The sequence below is a fragment of the Abramis brama genome (assembly GCF_963993115.1).
Source record: "Abramis brama genome assembly, chromosome: 1".
Classification (NCBI taxonomy): Eukaryota; Metazoa; Chordata; class Actinopteri; order Cypriniformes; family Leuciscidae; genus Abramis; species Abramis brama.
This window is the reverse complement of record NC_139963.1, coordinates 51,695,860-51,717,910: the sequence shown is the minus strand read 5'-3', so window position 1 is coordinate 51,717,910 and position 22,051 is coordinate 51,695,860. Positions and strand designations below refer to the sequence as shown.

Here is a 22,051-nt window from a genome sequence, read left to right as displayed (position 1 = left end):
GTGCTTTATTTAAAGAGTATTTAATATGTACTTTTTAAAAGTATACTTCAAAAAAGATGTAATTAAGTTCAACTTAAGAGTCCAAAAAGTAAGTATACAAATTTACCAGTAATCAAATTATTTTTTAAATGTACTTTTTGAAAGTGTACTTCACACTTTTTTTTTTAAATTGTATAGAAGTTTATTTTTTTTTAAGTGTATTAAATTTGACATACTTAGAGTGGTAATTCAGTGTACTTATGGGAAGTATATTTGTTGGAAATTAATTGTTAGTATACTTTTTTAAAGTGTACTATGATCTCACTTCATTAGAAGTGTGACTTCTGTACACTTTATAGTACACTCTAAAATGAGTGTATTTTTAGTGGCATATCAGAGTACTTTCATAAAATATGTTAAAATACAAAAATGTATAGTGGTAATTTAGTGTACGCTTATTTGTAATACAGAGTTAGTATAATTTTTGAAAGTGTACACTGATTTCACTTCAACGGTAGTGTAATCTTAGTACACTGTAAACAAATTTGTTTCTACCTTATAATAACATTGCACTGTAAGTATATGTGTCTATGATGTTTAGGTTGTAATTGAACTTCACTTCAAAAACATTATTATTGTCATAGTGGGACACTTTAAAAGCACTAAATATAGTTAGGAAGTGCATTTGTGGATCACTTGAAATATTACAGAGGCATACTAAATTAACATAGTTTATAGTAATTCTAAGTATGATAGCAGTATGCACAAAATGTACTTAAACACAACTATAATTTGCCCTGCAATGCCTTTTTAAGTGTATTTCCATTAGAATGGCGATACAATGCAATTGTACTGTAAGTGCTTAATTGCTCATGAATCTTGATTTTCATTAGTGTATTTTAGTGCACTTGAAGTTTAAAAAAAGTTGTTCTATTTTAGTATACTATTTACACTTGAAGTGTAGTCAAATAGATGTTAAGCTGAAGTTAATACATAATTGAATACACTTAACTATACATGGATTTGACGAAAATAGTACAAAATGTAGAAAATATACTTATTAAAGAAAATATACTTTAATACACTTTATTAAAGTATATTTTTAAAATAATTCTTTTTCACCTTGGAATGTCAGTGCTGCAAATGTGCATCTAAGACACTTAATTAGAAACAAAGTTATATTTTTTCTTTATATTGTTCCCTCCGCATGGCAACAGCTTTTAATGTGTTGTAGCCTAGTTCATATAACTGCAACCTCACGGACCTGTTCTTCTCATCTGATTGTCTTTAGTATGGATTCAGTGGGAGTGACCGTGATAAAAAAAGCAGCTTTGGGGAGATCCTTCCAGTTGGGCATGCTGTATGACTGCAGAAGTGATGCATTAATACCAGGTACTAACACACACATACACACACACACACATACATATACATATACATATACATATACATATACATATACATATATGCCATTTAATGAAAACAAGTGCAAATCCAATTCAAAATTAAAACAGAGAACTAATAACAACCCAGGTAATAGTTTTTGGTTCCCAGAATGTTCTCGGGTCAATCCAAACACATGCATATTTAAAGGGGTGGTATAATGCCCTTTTCACAAGATGTAAAACAAGTATCTGATGTCCCCAGAGTGTGTATGTGAAGTTTTAGCTCAAAATACCTCACAGATATTTTTATATAGCATGTTAAAATTGTCAATTTTGAGGGTGAGCAAAAACGAACCATTTTGTGTCTGTCCCTTTAAATGCAAATGTGCTGCTGCTCCCGGCACAAAGGGCGGAGGGTCAGGGTATATTCTGGCAAACCATTTGCCAATCACATCTAGCAAACAGCAAAGCAAACTGTGGTACACCCCATTTACCAACACGCGATGGGTAACTCGGAAAGCACAGTGTTATTTTCTGTTTTCCCAGCACGGTACCATAGAACGGCAGCGAATCAGTGTGCAGTATTCAGGTCAGGTGACAAGGCTGCTTGCTTGCCACTTTGAAAAGACGCACTAGCTGAGAGTTTCGTCAAAGCTGACTAAAAGTGATCGAGGATGGATTTCAGCGAACTTGATGAACCCGTGACATCTTCTTCGGGGCGTAAAAGGAAAATAAAAGATTAAACTTTTTCACGGAATCTTGCTAAAACAGCATGTTAGTGGTGAGGGAAAAGCTCTCTGTATTGCGTGTACGTTAATCACAACAACAAAGTTTGACCGGCGTCTATGTCAGCTGAGAAGATTAACGTTACAAAGATTAACCAAGTGTTTTATTATGTATCATAGCAATTACTTGGCTTTGTTTAATTCTCAATAAAACTTCTGTAGACGTCTGATAGAAATAAAGTCAGTCTGGTTAGTAATAAGTGAAGCTGGTAATGCTGTTTGTGGAGTTGTTTAATCCTCCTCTGCTGAGATCTTCACAGATTTAATGTCTTCTTTTCTCTTCAGTTGATTTCACCTGAGGCTGTGGCTGAAATTACTCCATATTTAATATACACAGATTGTTTGGCTACGATAAGGTCCAATTCTGGTTTATTTCTTTGCTCTTGGCTGACATGTGGCATTGCTATGCAGAGGTGTAAAGTCCAGGTTCAGAAAGTAAAAGTCCTCCTCAGTATTTTGTTCCAATCACCTGGATTTGCTAATTCAGACAGGAGAGAGAACTAATTAGTGAAATCAGCTGACTGAGTTTATGGGTGGAATAAACATATGGCAGGACTTCTACTCATTGGGCCCTGGATTTCCCACCTCTGCTGCTAAGCCATTTATTTTGTTTATTTCTTTTGTAAAAGTTAGTGTTTAAAGGTTTTAATGATACCTTATTTATTTAAGGTAGATTTTAACTTATTTGACTTACTTATATTTGAGTAGCCTTGAAATAAAGGAAATAAAAGTTTTTGTCACAAGGGTACAAATATGTACCCTATGCCAAGGGTACAAAAGCTATACCTAAAGGTGCACTGTTAGACCTTACCAGGATTTTTTTTTTACAGTAAAATACTGGCAACACTGTTGCCAGTGATATACTGTTAATTGTACAGTTCTTTACTGTAATCTACAATATGTTACTGTAAAAATGCACTAAATTAAAACTCGAGTTAACTAATTTACAAAAGTAATAGTACATATAGGACTTTATATTTAAACTAATATAATTTACAAAAGTACTAATTTACAAAAGTTATAGTAATATAACTTTATATTTAAACGACAGTTGGTCAATTTAAAGCGGTCGGTTTCTGCAAGTGAAATTAGTTAACACGAGTTTTAATTCAGTGCATTGTATTTTTACAGTAACATACTGTAGATTACAGTAAAGAACTGTACAATTAACAGTAAATTAGTAAATTGACAGTATTTTACTGTAAAAAAACCTGGTAATGTCTAACAGTGTAGTGGATCCTACCTGTCGCGATGTTCCCTTCTTTGCATTCTCTCAACCTTTTTATCATAACAACCTTTGCAACCTTTTTATCATAAAAAAATCTACATAGCCTATCATTCCCAACAAAAGAATTGTTTAGAGCAAAACATGTTGAAGATTAGTGGACAGGCAGTCAATTCATTAAATAAGCTATTTCCTCACAAAAACGGTTCTGTAAAGCCTCTTCTCCATCTCCATTGATATCCATAAAAAAAAAACAGACTATGGTCTCCTTTCCTTTTTTTGGCTGAAGGTTGCAGGCTTGTCTTCTAGTGTTTTTTATGCATAGAAACTGTATCCATACACTTTCATCTCATCCCTTTTCCCACATTTGTAGTAATGACACTATAACGCAAACTGGAAATTGAGCACGCAATAGTTTTCTCGTGAGCACGCGATAGTTTCTCGTGAGCATGCGAAAGTGTGTATATTTTTTTTTTTTGCAAAGGTCCCCTCAGGGGCTCCGTAGATACCAGCTGAAAACAAGAGAGAAAAAATGAAGTTCTAAACATAGTTTCTAAACATAGTTCAGAAGGAGCCTAAACATTCAGTCCTGTCAATCATCCCTGTTGATCCCTGTTGAGGACAGCAAATTTGTTTATCATTAAAGGGGGGGTACAATGGTGTTTCATGTATTCAGAGTTGTTTACAGTGTTAAAGAGATGGATTCTCATGCTAAACATGGCCAAAGTTTGAAAAAAATATTTTGGACGAATAATGGAGAATTTCTGTGCCGAAAATCTTACTTCCGGGTTAGTACAAGTTTCGGCTGTTTTTTTCCGATCGTGGATCTAAGTACAACTGGATCAGATTTCTGTCTTTTGCTGGAAATCAGCACATAAGTGAATACGGTATACGCGCTTGACTCTATAGACCCTTTTACAGTTGGTAAACATGGTGACGTATTTGTGTGGGCGGGGCTTAGCTGGAGGCAGAAAGATCCCTCTGGCCGCTTCACTAACGCTAGTTTGCAAGTTTTGTTAGCTTGTTTTTTAACAATGAATTGAGAAAAATCCGATTTTGGCTTAATGTGCAAGGTCACTCACTGTCCAGGACCGCGATTGTTATTTGCAAAAGTTCATTTTAACGGACGGAAACAGATGATCGTACACGCTCAGTCAATGGACGATCTGACAGTATTAACGTTAACGCGTCGCTACCTCCGGTCGAGTGGCCTGACTTCTACACCTACCCGATAGAGAAACCGAGGGTAAAGAGAAACTGAGGGCATATATATATATTTAGATGCCTATAACTATGTGCTGAATGGTCATGTAAAGACAATCCGCAGTTCTGCCCAGCCAGCGCCAAGAAGACGACAATGTAAAGAGTGACACTACGGTGCAATTTTAATGATATGAATATTTTCTAGAAATAAAAATTCCAGATACAGCATACTCATTTTCATCGATTCTTGCACCCAACAACACAACAAGATGACATTTAATAATAAAATTAATAATTTAAGATCCTTATTATGTAGCCGAATCTGTGCTGGTTTGTATTGGCCGCCTCCAGTTTTCCGTTTGTTTTGCCTCCAGCTAGCGCCGTGACGTAACTGTGATGTCCGCGCAAAAGGGGTCTATAGCTCCGCCCACGGCACGCCTACAGGAGCTCGGCTTTTTCCGGAGAGAATCGGAAAGCTGTATTTTTCTTTTATAAACATGATAAAACTAAAGACTTTTTGGAGATAAGAAGGATGCACTACTACTCTATAGGTACTCAAGATTAACATGAGATTAGGTGAAACTGTGTATGTTATGTACCCTTTAACTATTAAGACTGAATGAGCAAGAGAACATGTGAAACAAGACATAAAATAGTTTTTAGACATAAAATGTGATTCTAATAAAAATGAATTGTTGAAAGCTAATACACATTTTCCTTCTTCAGGGATCAGACCTTGGAAAATAGAGGAGATGAAGAAGAATACGGACTCTCGTTCCCAAATTAATACAAAATTCAATGTCGAAGCTTCAGACTCCATTCAGGACAAATCGAAATTACTAGATATTGACGGTGGGATGAGCCTGAGTGTTTTAGGTGGACTCATCGAGGTTAGTGGAGCAGCAAAGTATCTCAATGACACCAAGAAGTCTTTCATACAGCAGAGACTGACGCTACATTATCATTCAACCTGTGAATTTAAAGAACTGATCATTAACCATTTGCCTAGCATGCAAAATATGCCAGACAATTATAATGATACAGCTACACATGTAGTGACAGGAGTGGAGTACGGAGCAAATGCCTATTTCATTTTTGACAGAACAGTTTCATTAGATGAGGACACAACCACTGTGAATGGAGATTTAAAAGTGGCCATTGAGAAACTGAAGGGTTTTTCAGTGAGTGGAAATGTTGATCTGAAGATGAATGACAATGAGAAAAACGCAGTCAAAAATTTCACATGTACATTTTATGGCGACTTCCTGCTACCGTCTAACCCGACCACTTTTGAAGATGGGATGAAGGTTTATGCTGATCTTCCAAAACTGCTGAAAGCAACTCAAGAGCTTCAAAATTTCATAAAGACATCAGCATGGATCTGATCATAAAGATAGAATCAGTGATTGAGAGTTTAAATACAACAGAGATGAAATGCAGTGACCTAATAGAAGACTCTCCTGCTCTGACATTTGCTGCATTTCATTATAAAATTCAGCAAATGAAAAACAACTGCTGCACGTACAAGTTGAGACTCGTGAAGACACTCGGCTCTCTGCTGCCAAACATCCGTGGAGACGTGATGAAGGAAACTGCACTGAATGATCTTCTACAAGAACATGATAAATCTCCATTCAGAGGAAGTAATCTTGCAGAATGGCTGAATGGGAGAGAAAGAGAGTCTGAGATCATTAAAACGGTCCTCAGACAGCTGAAGGATGCTGGCGCACAGGTGGAAGTCAACATAGATGTAATTATGATGGATCTGGAGGTTAGGAATCTCGTCAGTTATACGTTCACATCATTAGACTGGTCAGATGCGCTTCTTCATCAACAAACTGCATATCTAAATTCTTCAACAGAAGGAGAAACTGATCAGAGAAGCCCTGATTCAAAGCAAAAGTCTTGGCTCAGTCCTAATGTCATAAAGTTCTTGAGGAACAATTTGGAGATATTTAATAACTTGACCAAATCCAAAGACTGTAAACCAGCCAAGTTCATTGTGTCCTCTAGAGAAATGGAAAATCATCCTGGTTCCTGCATTCTCCTGTATGAAAGTGAATGTGATGAAGCTGTTTGCTTTACTCCTCCATCCACACCAGCCTGTCCAATCACTGAAGAGGTCAAAGGTCAGAGTGTGGTTCTGAAGGTTCCTCCGTCATGTCCTGCTACAGAGGAGCTCAGATTACTGTATAAACCGAAGCAGGACACAGTCTGGAGATCTGAACCTGTGCTGAAGGATCAACACACAGTTACTCTGACTGATCTGAGACCAGGAACTGAGTATGACATCAAGTGTGCAGCAGTGGGGAAACTCAAGTACACCGTAGACAGTGATGTCATCCATCTAAGGGTCATAGAGAAGAAGCTTCTCATGGCAACAGACTCTGTCATTGAAAATCTGAGTTTTACTGAAAACAAGTGCGGTGAACTTTTGCAAGACACCAGGATAACCACATTTAGTGCATTTTGGAAAAAAATGGAAGATATGAAACGATTCTGCCAAATCTACAGACAAGATTTTGATAAGACAATTCATTCGCTGATCCGTTCAGTTCAAGTCTGTGAAGAAGAGACTTGTGCTTTGACCAATCTTCTACAAGCTCACGAGGAGTCTCCATTTAACACACATGACCTAATGGAGTGGATTAGAGAGAAAGAGAAAGAATTAAATACAGTTGGGGAGTTTCTTCAACAATTATTGGACTTGGGGGCTGAAGTGAACACGAGTTTAGATACAGCTTTGTCTGATGTTAAAGTGGAGAATGTGGTTTGCTACATGTTTAGTTCTCTTGAGCAGCCAGACAAGCTGCTTTCTGAACAAGAAAATTACCTGAAAACTCAAACAGTGTGGAAGAATCCAGGATCGACTCCTCGAACATTGACGTGGCTCTCTGGAAACATCAGGGAGAAAATGAGAGAAAATGTAATCATGTTTAAGGAGCTGATGACATCACACGACAGTCAATCCACTAAATTTATGATTTCCTCACAAGACCACAAAAATCATCCTGGTTCCTGCATTTTTCTGTATGAACATGGATGTGATGAAGCTGTTTGCTTTACTCCTCCATCCACACCAGCCTGTCCAATCACTGAAGAGGTCAAAGGTCAGAGTGTGGTTCTGAAGGTTCCTCCGTCATGTCCTGCTACAGTGGAGCTCAGATTACTGTACAAACCGAAGCAGGACACAGTCTGGAGATCTGAACCTGTGCTGAAGAATCAACACACAGTTACTCTGACTGATCTGAGACCAGGAACTGAGTATGACATCAAGTGTGCAGCGGTGGGGAAACTCAACTACACCATAGACTGTGACGTAATCAGCATTACCACTGAGGTATGAAGAAATATGATAATTAAATGAGTGATTAGAGACATATGTATTTTATGAGAGTGAGTTATGGGGTATATTTTTGCCATTATTGCCAATGTCATCATCTTATCAGGTGTTAATTAGAATCAAATGTGTTTTTAAGCAAAGGAACAGAGCAGTTAAGGGTGAGTCATACTTTTTCTGACTTATTTTATCACTTTTTTTCTGTTAATCATTCTAAAGATCCAAATATGTAATAATGATTGACGAAACAATTATGCATTTAAGGGTTAATTGTAACATGTAGCGTTTATACGCCCGCATAAATATAATTAATTATTATTCATAACGGATTATGATCAATAATGAATAATTTAATTATTTTCAGAATGTACTGTAGCAGAATCAATAGTATGATCATTTGATCAGTTCATCCAATGAACAGAAAGCATAAACAATTATTAACTCTAGGGAATATAATATCTTCCTGGCCAAGAAAGAATTAATTCCCAGCTAACAGTAAAGAAATAAATCAAGGGTAAAAGCATAGGTAACTTAGATCGCAGTTCAAGACAATAATTTCGTAAGCACATACTACAAGTAATACTTCTATTTTCAAATACAAACAATACTTTATTTATTATATACTAACACATAAAATTAATATCTTACACAAACACACGCACACGCATAAACACACATTCATACAAGTTGCTGAAAGAAAGAAAGAAAGAAAGAAAGAAAGAAAGAAAGAAAGAAAGAGTTTGGAAAGAATGAGTTTAAGAGTGAGATGATGAAATCTCAAGATTCTATGCACTTATAAGACATAACCTGAACGAACCATCAATAATTAATTTCACCCTTCGTTTCTTATGTGGGTTACTAAATCTGTATCAAATACACCAGTTCAGTTTAAGAGTCTGGAGGCAGTACTTGCTCGTTTTGCATTCCTTTTGGGAATTCCTTTGGTCAGCGTCAAAGGGGTTTCCCGAGTTCGTTCGTTGGCTGGTCTCCTTGTGCCTGATGTCTGGGGCGGCCAGTCACGTGGTGTTCTGGCGGATGAATAAAAGTCTTTGTTGAAGTTGGCTTTGCAGAAGAAACGTGGACCGAAATCTTACCGCAAAACTTAACTTAGAACCGAGACTCACAACGGAAAAGAAAGGAAACTAAGAAAAGAAAGGAAATTGAGACGAGAGTAGATGATGGCTTGAATTTAGTTGTTTAATCCATGTTCTTCTGATCTTGATTTGGGTTCTTTCGTCTGCGCGTTTACATGGTTACTAGTCTGGTTTAGATCTTCATCTCCGCTACATTTTTGTTATGCGAACCCTTAACTAACGCTCTGCGCTGGTTTTTAAAGGTTTTTTAAAACAAAGAAAGGTTTGTTCATCCTACAAAGGGGAGTTCTGACTGCTGCTTTGTTTGCAAAGTCGTAAATCATGTCTTCCCTGGGGGTGTCGGTTCTCTAGCTTTAAGCGGAGACCAGATGCAAGAGTTTAGAATTATCAGAATATGAAACATTTTACACAGATTTAATTCCAGCCATCTTGCTAGTTGTGTTCGTAAGATAGCATTGATATGAAACAGTACACACTTTCATTCACACATCTAAAATCTAACGATTTCATGACTTGTATGGGATCTAAACAAGTATAGACACATATAGGTTGTAGACAACAAATAATTATGTAGTTGAACAATGTTTGATTATAGGTCAGTCAAGAATTGTTCTGGGATGAGTTTTATGGATTTTGATATGTAAAGTCTCTTGGTGTGTAAAGTTTATGGGGTTTAAGACATTCCAATCTGAGGTCATGGATATTTCCTGCTGAAATCTGTTTTGTTCATCTCTTGTGGGACCTTGGTCTCTGTCATTCTCTTAACCAATCAGTGTTCGGCAACAAATCTAGCGTTGACCAGTTATTTCGTTTGTGGGGCTCATCCCTTTGAAGTTTGCATAGTGCTGGGGGGCTCTTTTAAATAGCCAGACTGGTGGCGTCGGGACCCGATGGCAAGATTGATGATGATGATGAGAAGTTCTGAACAAATCTTCCCCCTTCATTCGGCGAGAAGCGGAAAGTTCGAATTAATCTTCTGGGAGAAGATTAGTTTGTGTTTGGTTCATCCTCGCAGTCGCTTCAAACATATGTTAGAAAAAGTATGAAATGCCAATTTTTTTAACTCTTGTGTGGTGTTCATATTTTTGTTATTCAGCCAGTGTCCGTGGGTCTGGTGGACCCGCTGCATTTTTGGGTTTTTAATTCAACACAATCAAAAATGTTATGTTAAAATACTCAACAGATGCTTACTTCATCCCAATTACTAGCAATATAAACAGCATATATGGTTAATATTTTCTCTTTACCTTTGTTAGATCACATTTAAGAATTGCAACCTCGTGTGGGAATGGCAGGAGTAGAAACACAAAACTCACTCTTGCACTCTTTCACACTTACACACAATCTCTTTCTCACACGCACACACACACACTCATGCACACACATACACACACCCACAACACACACACAGACACACACAAAACACACACACACACACACACACTCACACATGCACACACACACACACGCTGTTGTGAGATCTGATATTATCTCAACTCCTGATTAGCCTCATAGTAACTAAAGTTATCTATAATGGCCTTGTGCTGTCAGGTCAGATTTACAGGGTTGCTTTCCTATGGCTTGTTTACTACATATCAGCAAATCTAGGAATATTATAATCCTAATGTAAACTAATGTAAGACTCTTTGTTTCAAACCTATAGATCAAAATTCATGCTTACCTTCCAGCAGAATATCGTCCTAGGTTTGCGTCGTTGAAGAAGAATAGTATTATGTTTTATTATTATTATGCTCTGCGGTTATCTGGTATAGTACTATATTGTGACGAGCTGAGAATATGATATAAAACAGTACTTGTCTTTATAAAACAAAATTTATTTATACAAAAGATTAAGATACTGGTTATACAATACAAAATTGGTAGCAAATCAACAAAAGGTTACAGGTTATAATAATTTCAGCTCTATCCGGATTCCAGGGCAGTCCTGAGAATCGGATTCACAATGACTAAATACCTTATATGCAGTTTCAGCAATATTTAATTACTTGTTCTCGTCCGAGGTCTACAAGTTAAAAATATTCAGCAGAGCCAGATCAATCAGAAAATCGAAAATATAAGCTGAAAAGGAGTTAAGTTCTTTTCAGGGCTAAAAGACAGCAAAATCAAAAAGCAAAGACTCATACAGAAGCACTCATATATATAGGAACGTTTTGTTACATCAGTTCCTGTGCCTCATGCTAGGGTTTTTCCCACAAGAAGTGAAATCATGTGACATTCATAACTCATGCAACAATGTGACTTTTAGTACTCCATTGTATTAACTCTTGGAATTCTGTTACCACAAGTGTGCATTCATCTCAGCATTCTTTCTACCTTTCCTTCCTTTCCATCTTGGGAACCTGTGTGTATGTGTTCTAGAGTATAAATTTGGAAATGGAGATGTATTGGTTAGCGCATTATACATTTCATTGCTTACAGCATCTTCTCGTCCAATGCACACACACACACACACACACACACACACACACACACACACACACACACACACACACACACACACACTTGGATATGTGGCGTACGGTCACTCTCCATAGGCATAATGGTTTTTCTAATGTACAAACTGTATAATCTATCCCCCTACACTAACCCTACCCCTAAACCTACCAATCACAGAAAACTTTTGGCATTTTTTGAATTTCAAAAAACACCATTTAGTATGTTTTAGTATGAGGACACAGATGTTTGTCATAAACCATGTTTACGTTGTAATACCCATGTCATTATACACATTAATGTCCTCATAAACCATACACAAGAACATACACACAGTAACAGCAGGCCCTGACAGGAGGAGGACAGAGTAAAGGTACACAGGACCTACAATTTCCACACTTTTTAAAGCGCAACAATCAGCATTTAATCAAATATTCTAAAAGATGTATTATTAATAATAATGTTATTTCAACATAATATTTCGTTTTTTCGACATAATATGTGTGCGTGCAACAAGCAAGATGTGTATTTGTAAATCCGGTGATGCGTGTGTAATGGGGTGACCCTTCTAGGGTTTTCCGTTATGTGTAGGTGGATGGAGCTGGGCAGAAGTTAAGCTCACGGCCCCTTTAAAAATGCGGAGATTCCCTTTTACTTCCGTTTTCTCTCCGGCATGGTACGCTCACGCACGGCCCTTTAAAAACGCGGAGATTTCCTTTTACTTCCGTTTTTCCTTCCGGCATGGTACGCAGGCTGCAGTCTTTTGTGTCGCAAGAGCAATCTATTATGCATCAAGCATTGAGCGCATATTAAGTGTTGTAGACCTGCATAAGTTGGAAATCCCTTTTCTTAAAGGAACACTCCGACTTTTTGGGACTTTAGCTCACAGTATCCCCCAGAGTTAGATAAGTCCATACATACCTTTTTCATTTCTGTGCGTTCTGTAAGTGTTATTTGACGCACCCACCGCTAGCCTAGCTTAGCACAAAGACTGGATGTAAATGGATAGTGTTAGCATAGTAATCCCAATAAGTGACAAAATAATGCAAACATTTTCCTATTTACATGTTGTGATCTGTATAGTCACAGCGTGTACAAATAACAAGGCTATATAAGACAGAGACCATTTTTAATCGTATAAATACTGGGAACTATATTCTCACTAGGCGTAGGAGCACAGCTACTTGGGCGGAGTGATTAGCGCAGCACACGAGACGCCCTGACTGTTGATGGTTCCGTAAACAAAACAAACATGACAGACTAGCTAGTAGCGAACGCGACTCGTGATCATGGCTGACTTTGAGGAATTGTCAGAGGAATTTTACTGTGTATCAGACCAAGATCCAGAACCACATAGTTTTGAGCCAGAATACACAGACGAGGAGTTACAAACTTTGGAAGCTGTAAGACAAGATGCCGAACAGATTGATGTCGAAGGGAGAATCAGAACGAACACGGACTGGTGGTGTAAATGTGGAACATGCCAACCTATGCCGACAGAAACCGAGTGCATTTGTTGTAATGAATGGGACCGGGTATTGCCATCAATGTCAAGGCTTGATGAGTGATGATCAAGCACACAATCAAAATATTTGCGTCACTACCACGGAAGATCAACTGGAAGAAACGCCCCATGCCGAGTGAACCTAATGGTCAGCTGTCCACCAAGTAAGTGATTTTGTTATAATGATCATTCATAGTACAGTGATAATAACAATAAAGGGGATACACGGAGCCTCTATTCACGTAATAGTGTCACTACTAAGGTTACATTACATTAGCATGGCACTGTTACAGTATGGCTAATGTTAGTCATCTCAAAACATAACGGAACACTTACCGCAGCAACAGGTGATCCAATTTGTCCTGTCTTTATTATCGATGGGATGGCTGTATCCTTTAGCACACGTTTCATGGTCCGTGTGGCAACTTGCATTTTTTCAAAATAGTCGTCTATAGTAAAATGTTCAGAGCAAACGAAATACTTATTGATGCTGTTTACAGGTGTGTTTGGATAAGTAGCCATCGATTCATCAGGTCAGCGTTTTTGGTTGGAATTCTATGAAACATCATAGTATTACCTGGTCTCCCTTGTTTATTGTCGCAGCTCTTTACAATACAGCGAACACCCATGATTGTAAACTATAAATTTACTATCTAGTAATTCCTGACTCTATTACTCCAACTCTGAGCGAACTCTCTGCTCCTCACCACAGGGTGTCTCGTGTGCTGCGCTAATCACTCTGCCCAAGTAGCTGTGCTCCTACGCCTAGTGAGAATATAGTTCCCAGTATTTATACGATTAAAAATGGTCTCTGTCTCATATAGCCTTGTTATTTGTACACGCTGTGACTATACAGATCACAACATGTAAATAGGAAAATGTTTGCATTATTTTGTCACTTATTGGGATTACTATGCTAACACTATCCATTTACATCCAGTCTTTGTGCTAAGCTAGGCTAGCGGTGGGTGCGTCAAATAACACTTACAGAACGCACAGAAATGAAAAAGGTATGTATGGACTTATCTAACTCTGGGGGATACTGTGATAAAGTCCCAAAAAGTCGGAGTGTTCCTTTAACTTTTGCCGTGGATGTTCAATTGCATTATATCAAGTGTGATCGAGGCAGTATTGGTGGTTTGTTCACCGTTCTCACCGAGGGCCAGTCAATTGTGCTGCAGAAATCTGCCCGCTGTTGTTTTGCTGCTGTGTGGCGGCTCGTTACTGCGACCCGTGGTGCTGTGCTGTGAAGACTGAAGAGGGTGCGCGCTCAAGTCCCACCACGGACTACTGTAATTTAGAAGCGAGCGTGTGTTGTGCGAGCGCACGGTTGTGTGAGCGGGGTTTTATGTGTGTGTGCGTGTGTGTTGATGCGAGCGTGTGTTCGTGTGAACACGTTTGATGTGAGCGAGTCTTTATTTGAGTGTGTGTTGAGGCGAGCGCGTATTTGAGTGAGCTCGGTGTGAACGCGTGTTTGTGTGTAAGTGTGTGCGTGTGCTGAGATGATTGGGTATTGAATTATTTATTTGTTATATTGGTTGATTTAATTGTATTTTCTTTAATTTGATATTTCTCTTTTTGTTTCTTTTTTTTGTGGCTAATTGTGTTCTTGAGTACTGTGGGTGGTTATTGCCACCGCTCTTATCTACTGTCAATTCCTTTACAACTAACATGGGCTATTAGCTGCTGCAATTGGGAGGATTTATTTAATCCATTTAAACTTTGTTGTTTATTGTGTGGATTGTAATTTTTGGTTATACGTTTGCATGAAGGTGTGAATTGAGGTGGTTTGAATTTAATTTATTTGGATATTTTGTTTTCATTTTTCTTTCTCTTTCCCAAATGTGACTTATCCCAAGGGATATTGATATTGACTGTCCAAGATCCAATTTCACAGGTGGCCACTTTATGATTTATTCTTTTTCTTTTGTGTGAATGTTGTTGTATTTGTAACTTGTGTATTTTTTCCTATAATTTTTGTATGATTATCCTTTTACTACTTTGGTGTCAAATAAAGATTATATGCATCTCTGCTTGTTTTTTCCATTTATTTGGAAACCCTGTAGTTGGGAGCATTTACAAAACACATTCTATATCTTAGGTGGCAATAGCCTCCGCTCACACGTGCATTGATTTTTATCAATAAACTAGTGTTTTCTGACAGTGTCGACTGCAAAGATAAAGTTGACGATCGCCATATTTGTAGTGAACGCACCTAGAGAGAAATGCACATAAAGACATAATCAGAGAGTAGCCTTTTTCTTTTCGTTTTTAATTATTTCGTTTGAAGACATTTCAAGCTTTGTGTATTTGATGTATTTATCATGTCTGTGTGAGGCATACGCTGAGTTTCGTTAAGTTAGGAGGATGAGATGCGCTCCAGCTGACGTGCAATGCAAGTGACTGCGCGGGCGCCTCCATATAGTGTCTGTTATATTTGCTTCTCTTACTTATTAAATCCAGGCAATTGGTTGATGAAAAATTGATTAAAATTAAGATACAATTTATAGAAAACGAAATTCACTTTAAAGAAAGGTTTTCTACTAAACAAAACTTAATGAAGTGGTCAAAATCATGTCTGACCCACTCCATATCCATCTCTCGATATAATGCATCCTATCTTACTCGTGCTGTTCAATTTTCATATTCAACATAGATGGAAAAAATAACATTATAATATTTTAACAAATATGATACTAAATGAGATTATTTAATGGCTACAACATAGCCTAGTCATTTCGCGAACGACTTTGAAATTCGACTGGTTTATTTTTGCTGCGGCAGTAATAGGCATTGTGGTTGATTATTTATTAAAGAATTCAATTGATAATCATAACAACATGTAACCCTTTTTAATTCTGAATATAACAAAGAATGCTTAAACCGACTAACATCGGTTAGTAACTGCACGTCCTGAAAATGTTTTAATTTTACGGTAAATTATTTTAATTTATTTCACTGTTATGTTTCAGTTAATAAATCTACAAACACATTAAAATAACACGAAGTAAATGACAAGTAGTAATCTATTGACATAGCCTTTCTAAATTATAGAAAAACTGGGCACACAATGTTAACGTGTGTCTACTTTGTTTAAATTTAATTAATTTGAATTCGTTTAACCACAATATTTATCTTGAATTTATCTGTGACCTCAGCTCAGATTACTGCCGCGGCAGATTATGTCATAAAGAGAATAAACTGACACTTTTCAAAGTCTGTGATTACAGCGCCACTCAGCGGTAAAAGGCAGCTAATACACATCCCAATTTTGCCGCTGCGGGAACGGCGGCGGTAAAAGTCTTATTCTGGTAGTCCACCATCTGTAAATGTGTAGGGGGAGTGTACAGTGTGTTTTCATTGAAAATGTGTTCTGATATATATTCCTCACAGAAAATGAGCCAAGGCCAATGAGTCTCAGTTTGAAAAAATAATTGTAATTGTAAACTAATTGTATCATTTTTCTTTTGATAAAAAATGAAAACGGGTCCAACAGACCCGAACACCATACAAGGGTTAATAGAAAACATAAGCTATAATATTTTACATCATTTAATTTTCTATTTGAAATTTGGCATTTCATAATTTTTCTAATATATGTTACAATTAACCTTAAATGCATGAATGTTTCGCCAATCATTATTACATATTCGGATCTTTAGCGACCCGGAACTATATCTTACATGCATGGGCCTCAAACTGCCGCGAGAGAAATACGTATATTTATACTACTTTATTTACTAAGAATAGTATAAATATTTGGTTCTAGGTGACTTACCCCAGGAGGTAGTGAACACCCTCACTTCTGCGCGAGCACCGTATGCGAGACACACTTATGCCTTAAAGTGGAACCTGTTCGTCGAGTGCCCACATAGCAACATTGCTTCGGCCCAGATCCGGCCCACATCTGGCCCACATGCAGCGTGGAATGACGGCACTTGAGTGGACCGCTCCTGTTTGCCAGATCTGGGCCACAAGCAGGCCATAGCCAGAGCCGTCGCATAGACTGTGCGAACTGTGCAACCGCACAGGGCCTCGCGCTAATAGGGGGCCTCGCAATCCTGCTGGTTTTTTTTTTTCACCACTTTTTAAAACATCTCACGGCACGAATGTAACAATTCTACAAATAAATAAAACATATACAGTTAACTGGCAGAGCATTCATTTCGTTCATTTTTTTAAATAAGAGAAGATCTAGCGCTGAAATGTGTTTTGTAAATCAAGTGATCAAAGTGCTCGTTGCCGCTGCGATCAGTGGTGCGGATACAGTGTTTTCTCGTGTGGCTTGCGCACACGCCGCACTGTCTTAATTTGGACACGCGCTTCAATCTGTTGTGGATACTCTAACATAATGCACACAAATGTGTCCCTGCTTGATATGGCGTACAACCACTGATTAACATAATCGGTTTTGATGAAAAAAAAAAAAAACTAACGTTATACGAGAAAAATGATACCATACGAGAGCGGATTCGAACCTATAACCTCTGACACGCTAAACGAAAGTTCTACCACTGGACAATTAAGATACACGTTATTGATGTAGGCGGATTCTCGATGAAAATTCTCGAGCTGACTTGATGTAAAGCCATTCGTGGTTGCACAGTTGATTTTTTCTCCCTCTGAAATAAATAGCAAAAAGTCATAGCTGAGACTGTGCATGATTATGCTGTATTATTCTACTTGATAAAAACGTATTGCAGCAAGATTATGCGTGCAAAAGAATTAGAACAGCTACGTCCGTGTGACTGTAATTCATGCGCAATATATACACATCAAAGAGCAGGGCCTCGCATTTCAGGTTCGCACAGGGCCTCGCACCCCACCAGCGACGGCACTGGCCATAGCAATGCCACATGTGAGCCAAGAGCAAAGAAATAAACCAGAACTGGACCTTATATGACACACAAAATCTGTGTATATTAAATATAGACTCATCTCAGCCTTAATAAGCCTGTTAACAAGCAGAATCACTGAAGAAAAGAAGAGAACAGAAAAAGAGACGAGCAGAAACACAAGAACTACAACTGACTTCAGACACAGTCTTAGATGAAATCAATTGAAGAGAAAAGAAGACATTAAATCTGTGAAGATCTCAGCAGAGGAGGATTAAACAACTCCACAAACAGCATTACCAGCTTCACTTATTACTAACCAGACTGACTTTATTTCTGTCAGACGTCTACAAAAGGTTTTATTGAGAATTAACAGAGGTTTAATTCTAATTTGTTTAATTTAAAGTCACCATAACAGTGATTAGTGTTTCCATTAGTTGGGTTCTTAACTCTGATTATATTTTTGTCTTTTCAGTTGTAGTTCTTGTGTTTCTGCTCGTCTCTTTTTCTGTTCTCTTCAGAGGTGTAAAGTCCAGGTTCAGAAAGTAAAAGTCCTCCTCAGTATTTTGTTCCAATCACCTGGATTTGCTAATTCAGACAGGAGACAGAACTAATTAGTGAAATCAGATGACTGAGATTATGGGTGGAATAAACATATGGCAGGACTTTTATTTTCTGACCCCTGGACTATACACCTCTGCCTATGTGTAAGTGTGCTGATCTGAGAACTGCTGCAATCTGAATATAGTCAACCAAACTAAAAAGTCAATGCATGTCTTCGTATGTTTAATATGTTTCTACTGTTGATTAACACATTATAAACATTGCACCCATAAAGCCTTGGCAAAAGATAACTTCAAAGATTTATATCAACTTAGAAATGAAATAAGCTGTTCCTGAAAATAATGTTTTAGTAAAATAATAAATGTTCAGTTTGATTTGTACAATCCATTAATTGTGTTACCAATCTTTAAAATAATACAGTGATAAGAAATTAATTATGTGATAAACGTTTCATTTTCTTTACACTAACTACCCGCCCACACACTCGTTCTTCAGAAGAACAGCCCACACCTTAAAGCCCCACACAAACAGAGCTCATAACACATGAAAGAACATACATGCACCTAAAACACACCTGATATAGAGCATAAAACAGTCTTTAGACTTTCTACAATATGTTGTAGTAACAAAATTTATGATTGTTGTTAAAGGTGTAAGTGTGAACAGAAAACAGAAGCTGAACTTGGTGCTGTGTGGAAGTGATGAAACACTGAAGAACTCTGTATCCAAACTTATACGAGAGAAGAAAGACGTGGATCTTCATGGTCGTGTGATCAGTCTGGTGGAGCTTCCAGCTCTGTTCAACACTCGGCTCTCAGAGGAGGAAGTGATGTGTCAGACTTTCCGCTGTGTGTCTCTCTGTGATCCTGGAGTTCATGTTTTCCTCCTCATTATTCCTGATCCACTCAATAATGAAGACAAAGAAATGGAGAAGATCCAGAGGACATTTGGCTCAAGAATCAAAAACCACCTCATGGTTGTTATAATGCAAGAGAATTCTTCAGCAACTGAGGCCAAGACATCTCTTCAGATGTTTGGAGATCATCATTTTGTTCTGGAGAACAGCTCACAGGTTCCAGCTCTACTTCAGGAGGTGGAGAATATTGTTCAAAAGAACAAAGGAAGTTTCTACACCACCTTCATGTACCTTCAGGCTCGAGTAGAACTGGAGAAGAACAAACACAGAGCTGAAATAGAGGAACTGAGAAGATCTATGATGAAAACAGCTGGTATGTGTTCAAAAGTCTGTTATTTATACTGTCAATATCACAATTTCATAAATAATTTTTGTTTCAATGTCAATTTTATTCCTTATGTTAATCTTAAAACATGTCCATTATGCCATAATATCTTATATCAATTAGTAAGTGAAACTAAAGTGTCTTTTTCTTAATATTTTCAATTATGAGACATATTTCTGATTTGTTCACGGTCCATTCAATTTTTCTAATGCCACAAATGTAAAAATGCATTTTAATATCACATGAGAAGATGCGTTGGTGTTAAATTCTTTTTGAAGAATATCACTGAAATAGCTGTTTTGGTTTTGCTCTTGGCAGGTTTAACACACAGTGATGATGATGATGATGATGGTGTGAGGATTGTTTTGCTGGGAAAGATGGGTGTTGGGAAGAGTGCAACGGGAAACACCATACTGAGAAAGACAGCTTTTAAATCAAAATTGACTTCACGCTCAGTGACACGAGAGTGTGAGAAAGAAACAGCTGAGTTCAACAGAAGACGGATAACTGTGATCGACACTCCAGGCCTGTTTGATACTGGAGTTGATAATGTTGAGACCAGGAAGGAGATTGTGAAGTGCGTCTCAATGGTGGCACCTGGTCCACATGTGTTTCTGCTGGTGATTCAACTGGGACGATTCACTCAAGAGGAGAAAGACACAGTGAAGATGATCCAGGAGACTTTTGGAGACAAATCCAGAATGTACACCATGGTGCTGTTCACCAGAGGAGATGATCTTGGAGAAGCAAGGGTTGAAGATTTTATCGAAGAAGATGATAGTTTACAGAACCTCATCCAGCAGTGTGGTAAGAGATACCATGTGTTCAATAACAAGAAGACTAAAGATCAGATGCAGGTTTCTGATCTTCTTGAGAAGATCGACCGAATGGTGGCAGTAAATGGAGGAAGTTTCTACACCAATGAGATGTTCCAGCTGGTGGAGAAGAACATCAAAGAGGAACAAGAGAGAATCCTGAAAGAGAAAGAGGTGACTAAAACTTTAGAAGAACCACCCCATACACAAAAGAAATATATGTAAATATATTTTATAGTGTCAAAAATATATGTGGCATATATTCCAAATACATAGACGTTGTCCACTTATATTTATCATTTTGAAATATATTCTGAAATATAACAAAAATATATGTGTGAAATATACATAAGTGTGAAATATATTTACATTTATAACATATAATGTAAAATATATGACAAATTATATGGTCAGAAAATGTTTAGCTTGCTAAAGAAGGGTCGAAAATGTATTTTGATCATAGTAATTCCTCTACCTTTTCCCCAATACACAACAGTAGGCTACCATATTTCACTACTGTATTATGACACACAGCTATTATAAATATTGTACTTACATTTAAATGACTGCAATGTAAAATAACAGATAGTTGCTTTCCTAGGACTATTAGGCCATATTAGGTGGCATGTACCTAACACTAAGTGCAATTATTAGATTTATTGTTGTTTTATTGACATCTTTCCTGAAGTCATTTAAATATTGAAAATATGCACAGTATTTATGATGCAAGTATAAGTGACACTCCAACAGTGAAGTGCACTTAAACAATAGATAGAACTCAGTGTCTAACACTGTATACACACACTATTAAATATCTGTATTCAATTCTGTAAAAATAGGGAAAAAACTCAGCATTCTGTGTTGTTTTCTACTGGCCTACTGGTTAGGGCTTTGGGCTTGTAACCGAAAGGTTGCCGCTTCGATCCTCGACCGGTAGGAAAAATGTGGGTGGATGAAGCAGAGCACTGCTCTCCCACATCCACGGCTGAAGTGGTCTATCTAAAAAATAAATTGAAAATGTGCTGTTTGTTTGTGAAAATGTTGACTTTTTAAATTTCAAAATATATTACATATATTTAACTAAAATATATTTATTGGGCCAATATCAAATATTTGCATATATACCAAAAATATATTCTGAAAATATATTTAAAATACATTTCTTTTGTGTATGGGACCATACAGATATGCTAGTGACTGGGGACTAGTCTGACTGATGTTCCTGTTCTTGGAGCTGCTGGTGGAGCTGTTGGTACTAATGAAGACATTAAGAATTGGATTTTTAATTAATATTCTCAATGCCAAGCTAAGAATCAAAAGTGTGAAATCAGATAAATTGTGGGGGGGAAAAATATAATAAAAAAATATTAAGTTATCTATATGGTCATAATGCTCAATTTACAAAACCATTATTTATGTATTGTGATGTTTTGTTGATTTTTTTGATGTTATCCTTCATTGTAATTACTTGTTTTGAGTTCTGATCTCTGATTCCCACTGAAAGCACAACTGTAAAACTAAATCAATGAACAATTTGTCTTATTGAACATGATTCATTTTCAAATGAAAGATGATTTCCACATTCAGATCCTGACGATCATATACAGTCAATCATGGTGAAATCAGA

At 37.3% G+C, this 22,051-nt stretch overlaps 1 protein-coding gene across 1 annotated transcript; it reads left to right on the top strand.

Moving 5' to 3' along the window:
* Nucleotides 1-1,218: 1,218 nt before the first annotated feature.
* On the top strand, nucleotides 1,219-20,649 carry LOC311081603 (uncharacterized protein; the record flags this gene model as incomplete). Its single annotated transcript, XM_084112156.1, has 5 exons — nucleotides 1,219-1,371; nucleotides 5,304-7,917; nucleotides 8,057-8,078; nucleotides 19,019-19,597; nucleotides 19,928-20,649. Exons 2-5 carry the CDS (start codon nucleotides 5,953-5,955, stop codon nucleotides 20,647-20,649), a joined length of 3,288 nt encoding a protein of 1,095 aa, XP_083968282.1. The 5' UTR covers nucleotides 1,219-1,371; nucleotides 5,304-5,952.
* Between the last annotated feature and the right edge of the window lie 1,402 nt (nucleotides 20,650-22,051).